Source organism: Enhydra lutris, unplaced genomic scaffold, assembly GCF_002288905.1.
Source record: "Enhydra lutris kenyoni isolate GAN:26980312 unplaced genomic scaffold, ASM228890v2 scaffoldscaffold11, whole genome shotgun sequence".
NCBI classification, from domain to species: domain Eukaryota; kingdom Metazoa; phylum Chordata; class Mammalia; order Carnivora; family Mustelidae; genus Enhydra; species Enhydra lutris.
In genome coordinates, this window is record NW_019154095.1 from 23894994 (window position 1) to 23914133 (window position 19140).

General features: G+C 40.5%; 1 protein-coding gene across 1 annotated transcript in view; it reads right to left on the reverse strand.

Moving 5' to 3' along the window:
* LOC111144468 (myotubularin related protein 7) overlaps positions 1–19140 on the reverse strand; it is a 175200-nt gene that overhangs the window by 73600 nt on the left and 82460 nt on the right. The window contains 1 exon segment of the mRNA XM_022498776.1: positions 16927–17059. Coding sequence (XP_022354484.1) covers positions 16927–17059 — 133 coding nt within the window.

Consider the following 19140-nt stretch of genomic DNA (forward strand, 5'->3'; position numbering starts at 1 on the left):
ATTATATACACATTAGAAGGGTATTTACTTAGTGTGTCAGCTTCCAAAGTGAAGTATCTACATACTTCCCCAATTTGCTGGAAAATTTAAGTCCTTTCTCCACATAGGAAATGGGGTACTTGATAGATAGACATATTTCTTCAGATTTTTAAGCCACCTACAAATCTCCAAACAATTTCAACAAATAATGTTATACTCTGGGGAAACAAAAACTTTGCAAAACTTGCTTTTAAAAGATAAAAAAAAAATCAGTCAAGTTTCCTATATAGATAAGAATATTTTTACCCAGCTTAGGTCAAGGTAAAGGAAACATCTTGTTGATTTCAGATAGCCTTGAATGCCTACAAATGGGCAGGTTGTGGAGTTCCATCTACCTATACACTTGTTAAAACAGTAGATCTGGCTGAAATTTAACTAAGTTTAAAAAAAAATTCCCCAAGAGGGATAATAAAGCTAAAATAGAGACACAGAGCCATGGCCACTTAGCTGCTAGGAATTCTTGGAAAAAGCAGAGGCAAGAAAAGGGGAGACCATTTTTGCTCAGAGGAAACTACAAACGTTATGCCAGCAGCCAACTCTCATAAATAAAAAGTCAGGCACTTGAGAGTTTTGTACAGGGTCCATATAATTTATTTTGGTAGGATGACCCTGGATGTGTAGGCTTAAAAGAACATATGCTGTTAAATAAGAGGACGGTCCCAGGATTTATTTCAACACCACCTTAAAATAACCTCTACCAAAAATACTATTTTCAACAAACTCAAATAAGAGAAAGCAAATGGAGAACAGATGCTAGGCCCATTGTAACTCAAAGAATAAATGTATGGAGTAATCTATTAAAGATCATTGGTTTAAAAACCATAATCATTTTTAAAAAATAAAAGTCTTGGGGCGCCTGGGTGGCTCAGTGGGTTAAGCCGCTGCCTTTGGCTCAGGTAATGATCCCAGGTCCTGGGTTCGAGCCCCGCATCGGGCTTTCTGCTCAGCGGGGAGCCTGCCTCCTCCTCTCTCTCTGCCTGCCTCTCTGCCTACTTGTGATTTCTCTCTGTCAAATTAATAAATAAAATCTTTAAAAACAAAACAAAACAAAAAAAAAAAAACAAAAAAATAAATAAAAGTCTCAGGAGACTGAGACCTTTCCATGAAGCACTATAGAAAGTCAAAGGCTTATTTTGATGATGATTTTCCTCCAGAAATATTTCCAAAATTCTAAAATGCTTCTGAAGTTGACATATTTTTGACAAAGGCACTATTAGCAAAGCATAAAGCATCTACTTATATAGCTCTATGGGAAAACATTTTTCCAGGGGCAAGTTGTGCAAGTTGGAACTTAATGCTGATCCAAAGAGAGGAGACAGCCGGTCATGGAGAGAACCAAGTTGTATACACCCCTCCCACCATCTTCTGGCAAGTATCAGTGCCAGAGGACAGAGGGGCACAGCCGTTCCAGCTCATTTACACATTCCCATGCCTCACCCAGGGCTCCCTGCCCCTGAGGACAGATCCATAATCCACACCACATTCTTTTGCTTCTCCTCCTACAGCACAGCCCTCTGGAGGCCATCATTGCCATTCTGGGAAATAAGGATAAAGCAGAATGCCTTGCAGACACAAAGATGGGGTGGCTGCTTCTGGACCCGGGAAGAAAGGGTGCACTGTGGTCCTATCACAATGAGCTGAGGCTACCAAGGACAGGGAGGACCCACTCACCCAGTACAGCGTGGCCCCCCCAGCTGAACACTCAAGACCTGCCTCAGAAACCCCACCTTTCCTTGACCACCCCACTGCACACCATTCTCTACACTGTGGGTTGCTGGGACCCCTCTGGTCATTGCTATTTGCTTCACGTTTACCCCGTGCTGCCTGCTATTTTCATTAGACAACTTGCACTGTTTCTAAGAATAGACACCCTCAAGGAAGGCATGGATTCTTTCATTCCCACTATCCTCTGCAGCACCATGAACAACGCTAGGTCCACACTTACATCAGAAGTGTGGGAAGAAAGAAGGGGGCACAGTCTGTGGCTTATTGGCTTCCTGAACTGAGAGACCACAGAAGTGATCTCAGAGCAACGTCCCAACCTGCGACTGTAGGACCTCAAGGGCAGGCACTATGCCCTTTCCACCTTTCTGTGTCCTGATTCCCAGCACAGGTATGTGCTAACGTATCTTCCGGTGAATCACAATGAACAACATTATCGTAAAAACAAGTATGTGAGGGCTTGTAGGTAGAATCCGGTATGATTAACTAGGAATGCCTCACACTGAATTTGAATGTTCGGACAAGAAGATAAGAAAGGTTCAAGCGTGGAGGATGTTGCAAGTGCAAAACAAGAAACAGAGATGGGGAGAAAAAAAACAAACAAACCATCCTTCATTTGTGAAAGTGAGAACTAAGTGCCACATAACCAACTTAGAGCTAAAACTTGTGACTTTCTTCCACAGCTGGGATATGCAGCTGCCGTTGAGAAATCAGCCTTTAAAAGCTGCTATGAGGGGTGCCTGGGTGGCTCAGTGGGTTAAAGCCTCTGCCTTCAGCTCAGGTCATGATCCCAGGATCCTGGGATGGAGCCCCGCATCGGGCTCTCTGCTCAGCGGGGAGCCTGCTTCTACCTCTCTCTCTGCCTGCCTCTCTGCCTACTTGTGATCTCTGTCTGTCAAATAAATAAATAAAATCTTTAAAAGCTGCTACGAACACAAGCCTGCAGGTAAAAATAAAAGCTACGCCATTGAACTAGATTTGAAGGTTTTTTGTTTTTTTTTTTTAAGTCCACTAGTCTTCACACAGAGTGAAAGTTACCCCATGGGTATAGAATCTGAGTAGTTTCAAGGAAGTTAGTTTACCTCTGCTTGAGGTCCTAAGTTCCTTACGGGACAGCTATATGTGAATACATGGCTTTTCGTAACATCCTTTCTGTCGAGTTGAGATTCCTCAAGACACCAGTGTCACGGGGACCTGGGTGGCTCAGTCATTGGGCATCTGCCTTCGGCTCGGGTCATGATCCCAGGGTCCTGGGATCGAGCCCCACATCAGGCTCCCTGCTCAGCGGGGAGCCTGCTTCTCCCTCTCCCTCTGCGCCTCCCCCTGCCTGTTCTCCCTCCCTCTCTCTCTCTCTCTGTCAAATAAATAAATAAAATCTTAAAAAAAAAAAAAAAAAGACTCCAGTGTCCTGCCAGTATGCCGATACTCTGCAGAGCTGATTCTAGCTACTCCGCAAGACTTTTTTTTTTTTTCATACTGTCTGTTTGTAACATGCTTTGTGAAAATCCTTGGGATTACAGTTTTGGTTACAATGTCAACTTTAAAGCCTGATTTTCCTCCCCAAACTGAAATCTGTGAGGTTGGTACCAAGTCTGGATACATTTTACTTCGATTTTCGTGTAAAGTGCTTTTGAATTAATGAAATATTAGCATAATTGTGTAAACAAATAAGAATAAAAATGGTAAGGAACAAGGCTATTGAAAGGCAGTGAGGCTTGGATAGGAGATCCCATTAAACCATTCCCTTCCTTCGTTCCTTCAGTGACCACTCACTCTGCATCTCTACTCTCTGCCAGGCGCAGAGGGCTCTGGGCTCTGGGGAGGCAGCAGTAACAAGACAAAGGCACTGTGCACGTGCAGCTTGCGTTCAGCTCGGGAATGGGCGGGCAGGAAACAGGCAATAAGTAAAATAAATACACATATGCCAGAGATGCCAGGGAGGAGAGGCAAACAGGGTAAGCAGGTGAGTATAGAGAGACATCAGCCAGTCCAGGGAAGCCCCCTCGAATCAAATGATTGGCTATTTCAGTCGGACACCAACGTAAGAGAGTTGCCTGTAAGGAAAACTGGAGAAAGAGCATTCCAGGCAAAAGGAACCACAAGCGAAGGCCCTGGGCTGGAACACTTCGGACATGCTCAAGGGTCTAGAAGGAGTTGATGTCTGACCAGAGTCTGTGAGGGGCGAGGAGCAGGAAAGGAGGGGCGCCAGGGGGACAGACTGCTCTGTGGCACCTTCCAGGACAATGTGGGGACTCTGGTTTTCACGCTGAGTGGGGTGGGAAACAACCAGGGGGTTTCCAGAAGAAGGTTAACAGGATTGGCCAATCTAAAAAAACGGAAGATTTTCTAAAGTCTTGGCTTACAGTGATTACATGATTATACACGTGTTCAGAGAATATGGCAATATTTTTCTATTTAATTCTTTCCTACAACATAAGTTCCCTGAATCTAGGGACCCTGTTTGTCTAGTTCACCTCTGGATCTCTGGGGCCTAAAACAGTACTTGGCATCCAGGAAGCACTCAAGAAATATTTGATGAAGGTACACGTGAACAATTAAATATATGAATGGGGTCTCTGAATCCATCGACTTAGCTCAAAGAGGTAGAATCCCTTTCTCCCACCTCCACTTCCCAAACTGGCTGAATAGCTCACTTCAACATGTAAGTCTACTGTTTAAGTGCACCTGGAACATTCTAAATAAGTTATATGTTGCTACATGCCCTAGGGGATGACATTTTCTTTCATAGCTTGGCAATAAATTTATTTCTCCGGGAATCTGTGATAAGCAGTGTTTTAACAAATGAGAAAGAGGAGAAAAGTAAACACACAATTTTTATAAAGTTGTCATAGTCTGCCACAAAATTTTAAGTGCGGGTTATTTTTAAACTATTTTAAATGCTTGTGGGAGGAAGGGTTGGGTTTGTGTCCTGGGAAGTACTTTTACTCCCAAAGGCTTCAACTTAGCTGTCCACCAGGGGAAAGGGTACTAAAAAAAAAAAAAAAAAAAAAATTTTAGACTGTTCCTGGCCTAAGAAATATGGTACAAAATGAGCTGCTTGGACTCTCTCTGAGTGCAACATAAGAATACAAAAACTGAACCATCACACAGGAGTCATGGAATCCTGAGTGATTGGTCAAATGGTTTAATTTCACGCATACTTCACAGCTTGTCCTATTCAGAATAGAAAAGCCAATAAAAATAAGCTATAAATAAGGATGAGAAAACATATGTACATCTGTTCTGTGAAAACAAACATTCCAGACACTGTTTTTCTGGTAGAGATAGGACAGAAGTGATAACCAAACAAAATCAGTTAATGATGAAAGTTCGAGGACAAATAGTGAAATTTACTAATAACTAAATAAAGCAGACATATATACAATGTTACAGTTTCATGTCTGTCATTCCTCACAAGATTTCCAAAGTTTCAAGGTATATAATGCCTCCATTATATCCCTTTGGAAAATTTTAATGTTACCATGTTACTTTCATCCACGAAAAAAAAATCAGAGTGTCTCTCTGCAGGCAGGCACTCCAAAACATCTCCCTCGGCAATCCAGGGTGACATCACTGAGGCCTTTTTTCAGGGAACACCGGCCACTGCAAAGGCTTCCCGAACAAAACTCGACACTTTCCTAAAATCCATGCTGATCCACATTCATCCATCTTCGATAAATTAATGTTTTTATAAAAGAAAAAAATGCTCTCAAGTATGGGTGTGAGATAGAGTAGGGTTAGAGGAAGGCAGTCTTTGTAGAGTGCCTTCAGGGAAAAATGTTACCCATTGTATAGCAGGGAAGTGGATGAGTAAGTCCAATGAAATGTTTGGGTTAAGAAAACATTTTCTATTATCAAATTTCATATTAGTTCTTTCAGCATACAAACCTGTGGCGACCTCTTTGGGCAGTAAAGATGATAGGAGAAATAACAAAAGCAGCTGTAATGTGCTGAATGCCAAGTTATTATGTGCTTTAAACATATTCTCTGGTTGGGTCTCCTGACTAGTTATAAATGAGGACATCAAGGCTTTAAGAGACCTCAGGTGACTCATTTAAGATCATGTATCTACTACAATAATCAAAACTGTGTGATACAAGTTAAGGGCGGACATGAAGATCAGAGGAATACAGCTGGAATTCCAGTAAGAAACCCATGCACCTATGGTCTATGCAAAATCAGTTCACTGGTGAACGGATATTCCACAAGGGTGCCAAGACAATTAAGAAAAGACTTTTCGATAAATGGTGCTGGGACCACTGGAATTCCACATGAAAACAAATAATTTAGACTTCAAATTCATATCAAATATAAAAATTAATTCAAAATGGATCAAAGACCTAAACAGTGTTAATCTTTCTAACCATGGATTTGGCAATGGTTTCTTAGATAAGGCACCTAAAGTACAAATGACCAAAGAAAAATAGACAAACTTCTATTCATCAAAATTAGAAATGTTTGCACTTCAAAGAAAAAGTGAGAAAAACAACCCATGGAACAGAAGCAAACATTTGCAACTCATATATCTAATAAGAATCTGGTATCTAGAATATATAAAGTCTAGTATCCAGAATATATAGAGACTTACAACAGTAAAAAGCTAATCAATTTAAAATGAACAAAAGACTTAGAACATAATCTATGATCTATTAAACACAATCATAACATGATCTATTAAAAAAGAACTGATAAGCTAGACTGAATTAAAATTTAAAACTTCTCTGTGAAAGACACTGCCAAGAAAATGAAAAGCAAAGCCACAGATTGGGAGAAAATATTTGCAAAAGACATTTCTGATAAAAACAACAATACAAAAAACAAAAAACAAACAAACAAAAAAAACACCAAAAAAACCCTGGTTTAAAAAATGGGCCAAAGACTTTGACACCTCACCAAGGTACACTGATGGCAAATAAACACATGGAAACATGCTCCTGGTCATAGAACATCAGAGAATTACAAATTAAAACAGCAATGAGATAATACTACATGCCTATCAGAATGAACAAAATCCAAAACTCTGACAACACCAAATGCTGGTGAGGATGTGGAGCTACAGGAACTCTCATTCCCTGCTGATGGGAATGTAAAATGGTACAGTCAGGTTGGACAACAGTTTGGTGATTTCTTACAAAACGAAGCATCATCTTGCCATACAATCCAGCAACAAACTCTTTGGCCTTTACCCAAAGAAGCTGAAAACTCATGTCCCCACAAAAACATGCTACAGTGATGTTTATAGCAGCTTGATTCACAATTACCAAACCTTGGGAGCAACTAAGATGTCCTTCAGTAGGTGAACGGATAAGTGCGGTACATCCAGACATAGGAATATTATTTAGCATTAAAAAGAAATGAGTTATCAAGCAACAAAAAGATATGGAGAAAACCTGAATATGTATTACAAAGTGAAAGAAGCTAATTTGAAAAGTCAACTAATATATGTATGATTCCAGCTATATGATAGTTTGGAAAAAGGCAAAACTCTGGAGACCCTAAAAAGTTCAGTAGTTGTCAGAGATTGGGACAGGGGGGAAGAGGGATAAACAGATGGAACCCAGAGGATTTTTAGGGCAACTGAAACCATTCTGTATGATACTATAATGATGGATACTTGTCATCATAAATGTGCTCAAACCCATAAAATGTACAACAGCAAGAATGAACCCTACTGCAAACTATGGACTCTGGGTGACAAACATGTTCATTGTTAGTAACAATGTACAACTCAGATGCAAATGTTGATAATGGGGAAAGTCTGTACGTATCAGGGCAGGAGGTATATGGGAAATCTCTATACCTTTTGCTCAATGTTGCTGTGAACTTAAAACTGCTTTAAACACACAAAAGTTACTTAAAAAAATAAGCAAAGTGTTTGAATAGATATTTCTCCAAAGAGGAAATAGTTGAATAGATATTTCTCCAAAGAAGATATACAGATAGCCCCCACCCACATAGAAAGGTGTTCGATGTCACTTATCATTAGGGAAATGACAAGCATCACAATGAGCTCTCACTTCACACCCATTAGGATAGTTACAATCAGAAAGATGGGCAATAATAAGTGTTGGCCAGAATATGGAGAAATCAGAACCCTCATACGTTGCTGTTGCAGACTCAAGAAAACTGAAAACATACACATAAAAAAACGTGTATATAAGTGCTCAAAGCAGCTTTATTCACAAAAAACAAAATGTGGAAACAACCCAGTATCAACTGATGGATGCATAAACAAATGTGGGTGTTGGGTGTGTCCATACAATGGAATATTATCCAACTATGAAAAGGAACATAGTACAATATATGCTATACTATAGAATAAACTTGCAAGTGAAGTGAACAAAGCCAGTCACAATGGACTACATAGTGTATGACTCCATTTATACAGAACGTCCAAACAGGTAAACGTATAGAGACAGAAAGCAGACTTGTGGTTGCCAGGAATGTGGGCAGAGATACATGGGGAGTGGCTAACAGGTATGAAGCTTCTCTTGAAGGTGGCGGAAATGTTGTGAAATTAGATAGTAAAGATTCTGCAAAAGGTAACAAAACACACTGAACTGTACATTTTAAAAGAGTGAATTTTATGGTATGCAAATTATTTCTCATCTTTATGCTGACCAAAAAAAAAAAAAAAAAAAGAAAGAAAAGAAAAGAAAAGATGTATCCAATAAGTTGCAGAACCAGAATTTAAACGATGGCCCCTGACTTCAGAGTCACACTGTCTCCCACTATTAGGCTAAGAGTTGATATACATTTGCCAAATTAAGAATAGCAGGAATTCCTTCCTGCCTTCCTTCCTCCTTCCTGCAACAAATTCACTCAGTTAATAAATATTTATTGAGCGTATGGTATGTGGCAGACAATGTATTTGTTGGCTTTTTTCTTTACTGTGGCAAAATATATACAACATAAAATTTACCATTTTAACCATTTTTAAGTGTGCCATTTGGTGACCTTAAGTACTTTCTTAGTATATAACCATTTCCACACATTTTCATCTCCTGAAACTCTGTAACCATTAAGCAGTAACACTTGCTTCCCCTCCCCCCAACCCCTGGTAACTTTTATTCGACTTCTGTCTCTAAGAATTTCTTCATTCTAGATACCTCAGATAAATGGAATTATACAATATCTGTCCTTTTTTGTCTGCCTTACTTCACTCAGCAAAACGTCTTAAGGGTTCATCCATTTTGTACTACGTATCAGAATGTCATTCTTTTTAAGGCTGAATAATATTCCACTATACATATCAGCCACAATTTGCTCACTCATTCATCTGTTACTGAACACGTGGATTGTCTCTACTCTTTGGCTCTTGTAAATAATGCAGTGATGAACACGGGCATACAAGTATCTGTTTTCCTGTTTTTAATTCTTTGGGTGCATAGCTAAAAGCTGAATCGATGGGTGCGATGGTAATTCTATGTCTAACTTTTTGAGAAACCACCAACCAGTTTTCCACAGCAGCTGCACCATTTTGCATTCCCACCAGCAATGTCTAAAGGTTCCAATTTCTCCACGACCTTGCCAACACTTGTTATTTTCATTGTTCTTACAATGGCCATCGTGATGAGTATGAAGTGTCTCTTCGTGGTTTTGATTTGCATTTCCCTAACAGCTAGTGATGTTAGACATCTTTTTATGTGCTTACTGGTCATTTGTCTATCTTTGGAGAAATGTATATTCAAGTCCTTCACTCATTTTTTAATTGAGCTGCTTGGTTTTTGCTGTTAGAATCATCCAGCATACCTTTAAATATTACATACCTCTCATGCTAAGAAACATATTTGTTTGTAGTCCATGTTGATGGGTGACTGATGAAGTCAGTAAAAAAGAAAGATAAGCTACTGAAAATAAATATATTATTTATGTGCATGATATATAATAGACTATTCAACATTAAATAGTTCTTAAACACAATGGAATTCAGAGGGAACTATGATCAAACATACAAATATACATTTTATGAGAACATTTTCCAAAGTGTATATCTAGTGACTGGATTTATTTCATCAGATTACTTTCAAAAAGATTTGAGGCCTTTATAAAATGTATATGATAAAAAAGAAAAAGTGGTATTAAAAAAAAAAAGGCACTCTTGTATTGTCATTCTGTAGTTCCCCAAGGGAGTACTCAAGTTTTATGAAGGAAATCATCTATCTAACAGAATTCTCAAACTGGCCTCTGGATTCCTCTTACCCTACCTCCAAATCTTCCTCTCGTAGCTGTTCCAGTCTTGGCAATCCATCTTTTCAGAGCTGGGGCCAATAGCCTTGGTGTTATCCTTGACTTCTCTTTCTCTCCACTCTCCTATCTATTCCATCAGGAAATCCTCACCACTCTACTTTTAAATTATTATATCCAGTTTATTCTCTCTCCACTCCTATACCCCAGTTCCCTCTTTCCACTTTTGCTGACCCAACTCCACCCACTTTACTTTTGCCCGAGATCCTGCTAAATAGAAGTCAGAGCTTGGGTCCTTTCTTTGGATCTCCTCACTGAGACTGAAGGCCTGTAATTACCTGCACTGCTCGTTCCTTGCCAAATCTCATTTCCCACTACCCCACACCCTGACTTTGACCACACAGTCTCTCTGCTATTCCTGAAGATTCTAAGCACAATCTCTTAAAGACCTTGTCTCCAAATGTACCTTCACTTTCCTTAGATATGCACATGGCTTGTTTCCTCACTTTCTTAGGTCTCTGTTCTAAAACCATTTTATCAGGAAGGCCGTGATATCATTATATATAAAATAACAATCCTAACTCACTCCAACCAAAATCCCTTTTCCCCTTATTTCACTATGTTTCTTTGTGTCATTTTCTCCATCACACACATACACACACATACATGCACACATGCACAGAGTCAGTATCCCTCTAATTTGAAAGCTACCTGGTATCTACTTGCATAGATAGAAACATATATAAACACTGAATGAATGAGCATGGATTCTTTTTTTTTTAAGATTTTATTTATTTATTTGACAGAAATCACAAGTAGGCAGAGGCAGGCCGAGAGAGAGAGGGAGGCCGACTCCCTGCTGAGCAGAGCCCGATACGGGGCTCATCCCAGGACCCTGGGATCATGACCTGAACCGAAGGCAGAAGCTTTAGCCCACTGAGCCACCCAGGCACCCCTGAACATGGATTCAGAACACACCGTGTGTTCTGTATACCCAAGCGCCACATGGGACAACCAGATTTCAACTACACTTTTGTTGAACCTACCAGAAGTGAAGATTTCAAAAAGTGCAAGTGGTTTTTAAGGAATGCTTAGCCACAACTCCTGTCATAATGTGGTTCAGACAACCCATTCTCACTTGGAAAACTAAAGAAAATATAACTGTCACAGCTTCTCTACTTCTAAGTAGATTGTTTCACTATAACCTAAGAGCCTTGTGTTTGAAGCATAAGACCGTATTTGATGACCGAGGCTACCCCCAATACTGTTAAATATTGTGCAATAAAAGAACCTCTGTGGGGCGCCTGAGTGGCTCAGTGGGTTAAGCCTCTGCCTTCGACTCAGGTCATGATCTCAGGGTCCTGGGATCAAGCCCCGCATCGGGCTCTCTGCTCAGCGGGAAACCTGCTTCTCCCCCTCTCTCTCTACCTGCCTCTCTGCCTACTTGTGATCTCTGTCTGTCAATAAGTAAGTAAACAAATAAATAAAATAACTTCTAACCATTGGGCAATTATCTGTCTTTAGACAGATTTGAACCAAAACACAATATAGGGCTTGATTCTTTTGATAAAATCAAGCTGCAAGAATAAGAAAACATGAGGGGAGGGGCGCCTGGGTGGGTCAGTGGGTTAAGCCTCTGCCTTCGACTCAGGTCATGATCTCAGGGTCCTGGGATCAGCAGGGAGCCTGCTTCCTCCTCTCTCTCTGCCTGCCTCTCTGCCTACTTGTGATCTCTGTCTGTCAAATAAATAAATAAAATCTTAAAAAAAAAAAAAGTCTCCAACAAAGGGGACATTTTAACTGATAACCACAGCCTTAACTCTGAGCAGAAAGAAGTGTTTCATGGAACCCTCAGAGCTGGGCGTGTTAGGGACTGTTCCTTTCTAGACCTTGGTGAGCCCAAAGCAACTTGGGAGGGAGACCAGAGCAGTTAAGTAGGAGACCATAATACCCGCCACCTCCCATGACATCTTCAAAATTCTCTTCTTTCAACCGTCCTTTCTACACCTGATGAAGGCTCTGAATAATTGTCCTTAGAACCTTCACACAGAAGTGCAGCTCAGATATGATCTCTGGGGCCACCTGATTTTGCCACAAAACGTTCTCCCATCAATGCCCACAGTTCCAGGGGATATGACAAGTGCGGTTACACTTTGGCGCCTGCTAAAAAGATTCTAGTCTTAAATTGCACCGAGTCTGGTCCCTTCCAAACAGCTCTTCACTGTAGTGTTGCCCAAATCGCAGAACAGACACGGGCCTTTCTTCCTGTGCTCTGGACCCATTCCCATATGACCTGCCATGGGGCTAAGGTTTGTATCTCTGTGAAACAATTTGCTGAGAAAACATCCACAAGGCCTGACAGGTGGTTTATTAAATTATTTTTGATGGGTTTTTGCTGAGTAGACATTGACCATAACATAAGGCAAGCACTTCCATGCCTCTGAAATTGTGCTATCTTACTGTGTGTCTCTTGAATAAAGAAATTGAGAAAAGTTACCTATAAAAAGTCTGGCTGACGGAATTAATCTATAGCCCACTAACCTACCCATTTACTCAGTACTTACTTCCAAGTGAAGTATTATCTCTCAAGAGAAATCATAATAGACCTTACACTGGAAAGAAAATACTTCATAGTTTGCAAGAAATTTTTTCAATAAATCGGTAAGTTAGAGATGGTATGTTGTTAACGTTCTTTTACAAATACAGGAAATGAGGTTTGTTTAAGTTTATTTGGAGATTATAAAGCAAGAACCCAAACCCAGATCTTTAGACTCTTAGGCCAGGACACTTTCTACCCAACCGGCTACCTAGAGAGACCATAAAGCCAAGTGGTTAAGAGTGTGGCATCTGGACCCATACTGATCAGGTGAAAATCTTCGTTCTGTCGTCTACTGCTGTGAGCTTGCGTGAGTTCCTTAGCCTCTGACCTCAATTTCCTCCTCTTTAAAATGAGGACATTCTGGAAACTGGTATGGAGTTTCCTCAAGAAGTTAAAAATAGAGCTACCCTACGACCCAGTAATTGCACTGCTGGGGATTTGCCCCAAAGATACAGATGTAGTGATCCAAAAGGGCACATGCACCCCAATGTCCATAGCAGCAATGTGCACAATAGCCAAATTGTGGAAGGAGCCGAGATGTCCTTCAACAGACGAATGGGTAAAGAAGATGTAGTCCATATATACAATGGAGTATTACTCGGCCATCAGAAGGGATAAATACCCACCATTTGCATCAACATGGATGGAACTGGAGAGAATTATACTGAGTGAAATAAATCAATCAGAGAAAGACAATTATCTTATGGTTTCACTCATGTGGAATATAAGAAATAGTGCAAAGGATAAAAGGGGAAGGGAGGGAAAACTGAATGGGAAGAAATCAGAGAGGGAGACAAACCATAAGAGACTGCACTCTGGGAAACAAACTGAGGGGAGGGGTGGGAAATGGGGTAACTGGGTGATGGGTATTAAGGAGGGCATATGATCTAATGAGCACTGTGTCTTATACAAAACTAATGAATCATTGAATACTACATCAAAAACAAATGAAGTACTATATGTTGGCTAATTGCATTAAAAAAAAGAGAATAGCTCTAACAAGACTGCCACGAGGACCACTGAATAAATATACCTGAGAAAATTAAAAGAGTGTCCAGTACATAGTAATCACACCGCAGATGCTAGAACACCATTACTATGTGGGTGGTTACCATGAGCCTAACACCATATCCACAAATCAGTGAAGAGTGCTCTAACATGATAGAAAGTACTAGGCTCAAATCCTGCTTTGTTATGAGATCCTGGGAAGTGCATGTTTTAAATTAAATTAAATTTTAAATTAAATATGTAATATAAAAATATTTTTAAATGTGGGACGTCTGGGTGGCTCAGTCGGTTAAGTGTCCAACTCTTGATGTCAGCTCAGATCTTGATCTCAGAGTCATGAATCCAAGCCCTGTGTTGGGCTCCAGTGTGGAGTCCACTTAAGGAAATGTATATATATATATAGGAAATAATTTGCTGAAAAAATATATATATATAAATAAAATATATTAGATTCTAGAACTGGAAACTTAGGCTTTGAAAAAATAACCTGCCATGTTGTGAATAACATGTAAAGAGAGGTCCACACGGAGAGAAGCATGGGCTTTCTTATTGACTGTTCCAATAAAAAAAGAAAATATAGGGCATCCTTTTCTTATTTGAGGGAAAAACATTATATGATCAAAAGGGAAAGCCTAGTAGAAAACAATCAATTGCAAAATTGCTACGTAACTAGAAGGCATCCTTACACTCTCACTGGGACGTATGAATACCACAACACAGTTTGCTTTAGGACTTATAAATCAAAGTTAAAATTAAGTGAGCTCTAGAAAAGGACCTGTATCGGATGTGAACTTGGTCCTAAATTTCAGTTTCTGGTGAAATGTCCTGCAGCTCTTGCTCACAGACAGAGCCAGAATGCAAACAACTTTTTCTCTTCTGTTATTCAAATTCTATTCTGGTAATATTAATTAGCGGTGGTTAAAAAAAAAAAAATCAAGGACAATAATAACCACGAATAAAAATGTACTAGCACTCTTCCTACCAAGCCACCAGCAGCACAAATCTTCCAATCCTTTGATGCCAAGGGCGGCTGTTGGAAGCAGGAAGAGCCCTAGAAGGGGGGGCTGTGATTGCATCACTTCATCAGCTGAGCCTCCACAAGTGGTTTATAATTTACTTGGTAGAAACAGATAGTCAAACATTGGTCAAGTTCCCTGAAAGGCATCCAGAAGGTTGTCCTTGCTTAGTGCGCTGACGGAGGGCTGGAAAGTGATGTCCAGTGACCGTGATCCCTCACGTAACAGGGATGGCGCTACGGGACTCGGTCACTTTGCTGTCCTTTCGAAGGAGACAGACCACAGATAGGAGGACAGGAGGAATGGTTCCTAATAAGAGACCAGATAAGCACTAGTTCCAAAACTAAAGTCAGAGCGATAGGTTATAAAAACTTCTAAGAGCTACTTTGTGCATTGAAGAAAATGTGTGTTGTCGGAAGTCCGCTTACGAAATCACTAAATGAAAAATAGGAAGCGTATCACCCCTCGATGTTTTTTGATGATTCTGGCAGGGATGCACACCTTTCACACTAATGTTAGACTACCCTTTTAATAACAGGCACAGCTAGTCCGGTTTTTTGACACCTTTAAAAGGCACAACTTACAGCAAGGACAGCCACACTGCCCATGATTATCTCCATAAGTTTAAGCTCAAACAATCAGGGCTCCTGGGTGGCTCAGTCTGTTAAGGGTCTGCCTTCAGCTCAGGTCATGATCTCAGGGTCCTGGGATCGAGCCCCATGTCCAGCTCCCCGCTCACCAGGGGGTATTTGTCCCTCTCCCTCTGCCCCTCCCCCTGCTCATGCTCTGTGTCTCTGTCTCTTTCTCTCAAATAAATAAAATCTTAAAAAAAAAAAAAGGCTCAAAAATCATGCCCATGATATTGTTACAGTGGTCTGAGACATGGCAGATGATATGTGAAAATAAGGTGGAGATTCCCTGGGGCAGATTTTTTTTTTTTTCAGGTTTAGGATGAGATTTTGTCTAATCATTCAAATGTACAAGATTCAAATATTTGCAACCCGTAGAGTCACAGACTCGACACAGCTGGAAGGACCCAGAGAAATTATTAGTCCAAGCTTCTCATTTTATGGCAGGTCAGCCCAGTGAAGGTGACTGCTGGGCTTCAAAGCAAGAGAGCAGACCCAGGGAATCCAAGAAGGAGAATGGAAATTGGGAATGTGTTGCTCAAGGCCCTCCAGCCCCACTGGCAGGCTCTCACTACCCCCTATCCTTCCTATGAAGCAGAGAACTACATACTAACTGAGAGCAAATGTGTACCCCTAGAAAAAAGGAATTCAGAACTTTCTTTGTCCTCCTCCATTCCACCCCAAGTTTCCTGTGCAGGCAGCCCACTGTCCTCACACACAGCTCCACCTTTTCAGGGCCTTCCCCCCAAGAGTGAGCACAGCATTTGCAGCCTCTCCAGGACCCCAAGGTACAAAGCAAAGGGCCCCCTTTCTCTGCAGTTCCTACTAGAGCCAGAAGTTGTAGACTGTGAAAACACATTCCTCCTTGCACGCCTTTACAATCACATGGAGCATAAGCAGTAAAGAGGCTGGTTTTGCTTGAAATGCAGAATTTCTGCAAATCAGCTTATGGCTGGTTTGGCCACAAGAATGGCTGTTGTACATCACATAATCCATCTTTGTCATTTCCTCCCCCATAAGCCCGAGTGGCTGTGTCCTGTGGTATAAGGGGCTGGGTGGTGTCGGGGGGTGGGGGGGGGTGGGGAACGCCAAGCGGGGAAGGGATGTATGCGCAGGTGCACTGCAGTAGTTGCTGCCCTTGAGAAATGATTAGATTGTTTTACAGCAGGTAACCGCCCAGTGAAGGTGACTGCTGGGCTTCAGAGCAAGAGAGCTGACCCAGGGAATCCAGGAAGGAGAATGGAAATCAGGAATGTGCTGCTCAAGGCCCTCCAGCACCTCCAACACCCTCCCTTCTAATGGCCATTTGTCCACTCGGATTCATTTTATACAACTCCCTGTCCATACATGAACAGGGCTAGTTATTGCTTTAAATGCAGGACTGCTTGATCTAAATGGCCTTGAATGTGGGTTAAACTAATATCATGAGGGAGAAAGAAAAAACTCTCCTGGTGCACTTTCATTGTATACTCTAAACACTGGACAGTGCCTGACTCTGCTAACCAAGTGAAAAACCATTTCCCCACGACACTTACAAAAAACAAGAGAAAGGCTTAAATGTTTAAGTAGTCCTTGCAATACAATATTCTCTTCTCAACTTATCCCACATATATAAACAGCATCATTGTGCAAACAACTTAAAAAACAAAAGACTATCTTATTCTGCTGGACATTACAACCTTTCACTGTATTTTTTTTTAATGCTATGCATAAGACAATGGCTTACCTTCCAGCATTTTCTGCAGACTGCTCCTCATGACATGGATGTTCTCTATCCCGATAAACTGAAACTTGATATTGGAGTAGTTGTCTTCGTTCTCATAGCCTTTCCCTGCAGCACGATTTGCCATTGCATTAAGCTGCGGTGGTCAGCAAAACAGAGCAGTCACCAATGATATTCGGCGCATAAAACAATCAGAACATCTCACCGACGGTGATAACAGCATTCAAAATGGCGTGCGGAAACACAACATGCTTGAAATCACTGGCACATTCTGCTGAGCGAAGTGATTCCAGGCATTCGGGCTGAGCTTATATTCCACAGCATAAACGTGTTGGTGTGAGGAACACTTTCTTAGCGGGAAAGCATTCTACAGATAAACCCTTTTGGAGAGGCCTTTCGCGGTTCCACAAGAGATGACAAATTGAATATAGAATTCTGTGATAGAGCCAGATTGCCCTCACTCAACCAAATGACATAACCTGTAGGTTGGCAGAAGAGTATCAGCAGATACAGCTGGCAGTCCAAAGCTCTGTAACTTAAATTGTATCTTCCAGTATTATATTGCCAAAAAACTCATTATCCAATAGGAATTGTGGTGTGATTTTAATTTGCCTACAAGAATCCCCCAATTAAGCCTTGAGCAGGAGTCACAGACTAAAATGGTGAGTGCATGGAGAACTATCTCCAGAGCCATTTTCTCCAGGCTCTTAATTTCAATCTAGAGACCTGCTAGGAGGGCTTCTGGGCCACTTTCATTACCACAGTGCTGTATTTGGTGGGGATTTCCCAGTACAAACTGGGTTAAAGATAAGGGACTTTGAAGAATTTTGTTAAATGCAAACCTGTGGCTCCGTCCTGTGCGACTAAAACCAGGAAGGGGACAAGTCCTGCCGTAGCTGGGAAATATATACATTTCTGGAATGGGTGTATCACTGCTCAATTCTATCCTTGCTGTTGGGCTAAGCAGGTGGTCACATTCTAGAAAGCACTAGTCACTGATCATGTTCTTTTTCGGTCCACAAAAGGCAGGCAGAGAACTGACACCAGGCACTCACCGCCAGAAAAAAATATATCCATTTCACAAATTAACAAATACTTCTCAAAAAGCCAAGTTTAAAAAAATCTAAAAACCAAGCTTAGTTAAAAGCAAAAATATTCTTTGGCACAGATCTGATCTTTACACAATTAAAACTACCAGCACATAAAGACAGATGCCCAAGGATGTTTATTAAAACTCTATAAAGTAAAAACCTGAAAACCTATGACTATCTCAATAGGGCAACAGGTCGATAAATTATGGTATATTCACACCATGAACTTCTATAAAAAAGACAAAAAGACATGGATTTTAGAAAGAGAGAGAGGAAAAAAAGAGAGACAGACATAGAGACAGACAGACTGATTCAAAATTGGCCCATGACATCATTAAGTGAAAAAAAGTAACCTAAAGAATAATATTCATTCAGTAATCTCATTCCTCATAAAACAACGTACAGATACGGATTTATGCTTATACATGTTTGATTAAGCAGATTAAAGCTACAAACACACACACAAAAACAAAACCTATGAACGTGGATACCAACATGGCAACAATTAGAGCAGAAACACTGAGGTGATAAGCACCAGGGGACACTACAAATACTTTTGGCAATACTTTTGATGCCTCTATATTCTTTGTTACTAAAATCTATTAGATTTGTAATTCAAATAATAGACATAACAGGTATTAGAAGTGAAAAATGAAACAGCAGAGGGCAAGCCGGTGCCACTCAGAGCTGGGGCTAGTGGACACCTCCCTTCTCCATAGAGGTCCTGCTCACAATTTAGTGCCTGTGACATCAGCCAAAGACACTGCTTCCAGTGATTGCCACCTTTTTCCTGGGCATGCTCTGAGAATAAAGGGTTTGGCCTTCCTCAAGAAAAAATAAATAAAATAAATAAATAAATAAATATACACATATATATATATATAAATTATGTTATCTTGAAGACAACTCACGTTTATGCTTTAAAATCTTTAAATATTTTAAGGGGAATTTTTTTCTTAAATTACCTATAGGCATTATTCTTTTGAAATGTACTGTTATAAAATATCACTCCTTTGCATGATTATTTTCCAAAGCTGTTGCCCTATCCTTTATAACAAACTTTATAAAATAAAACAATTAATAGATTACTTGCAAGAATCCTGATGCTACATAAGCCTTGTATTTC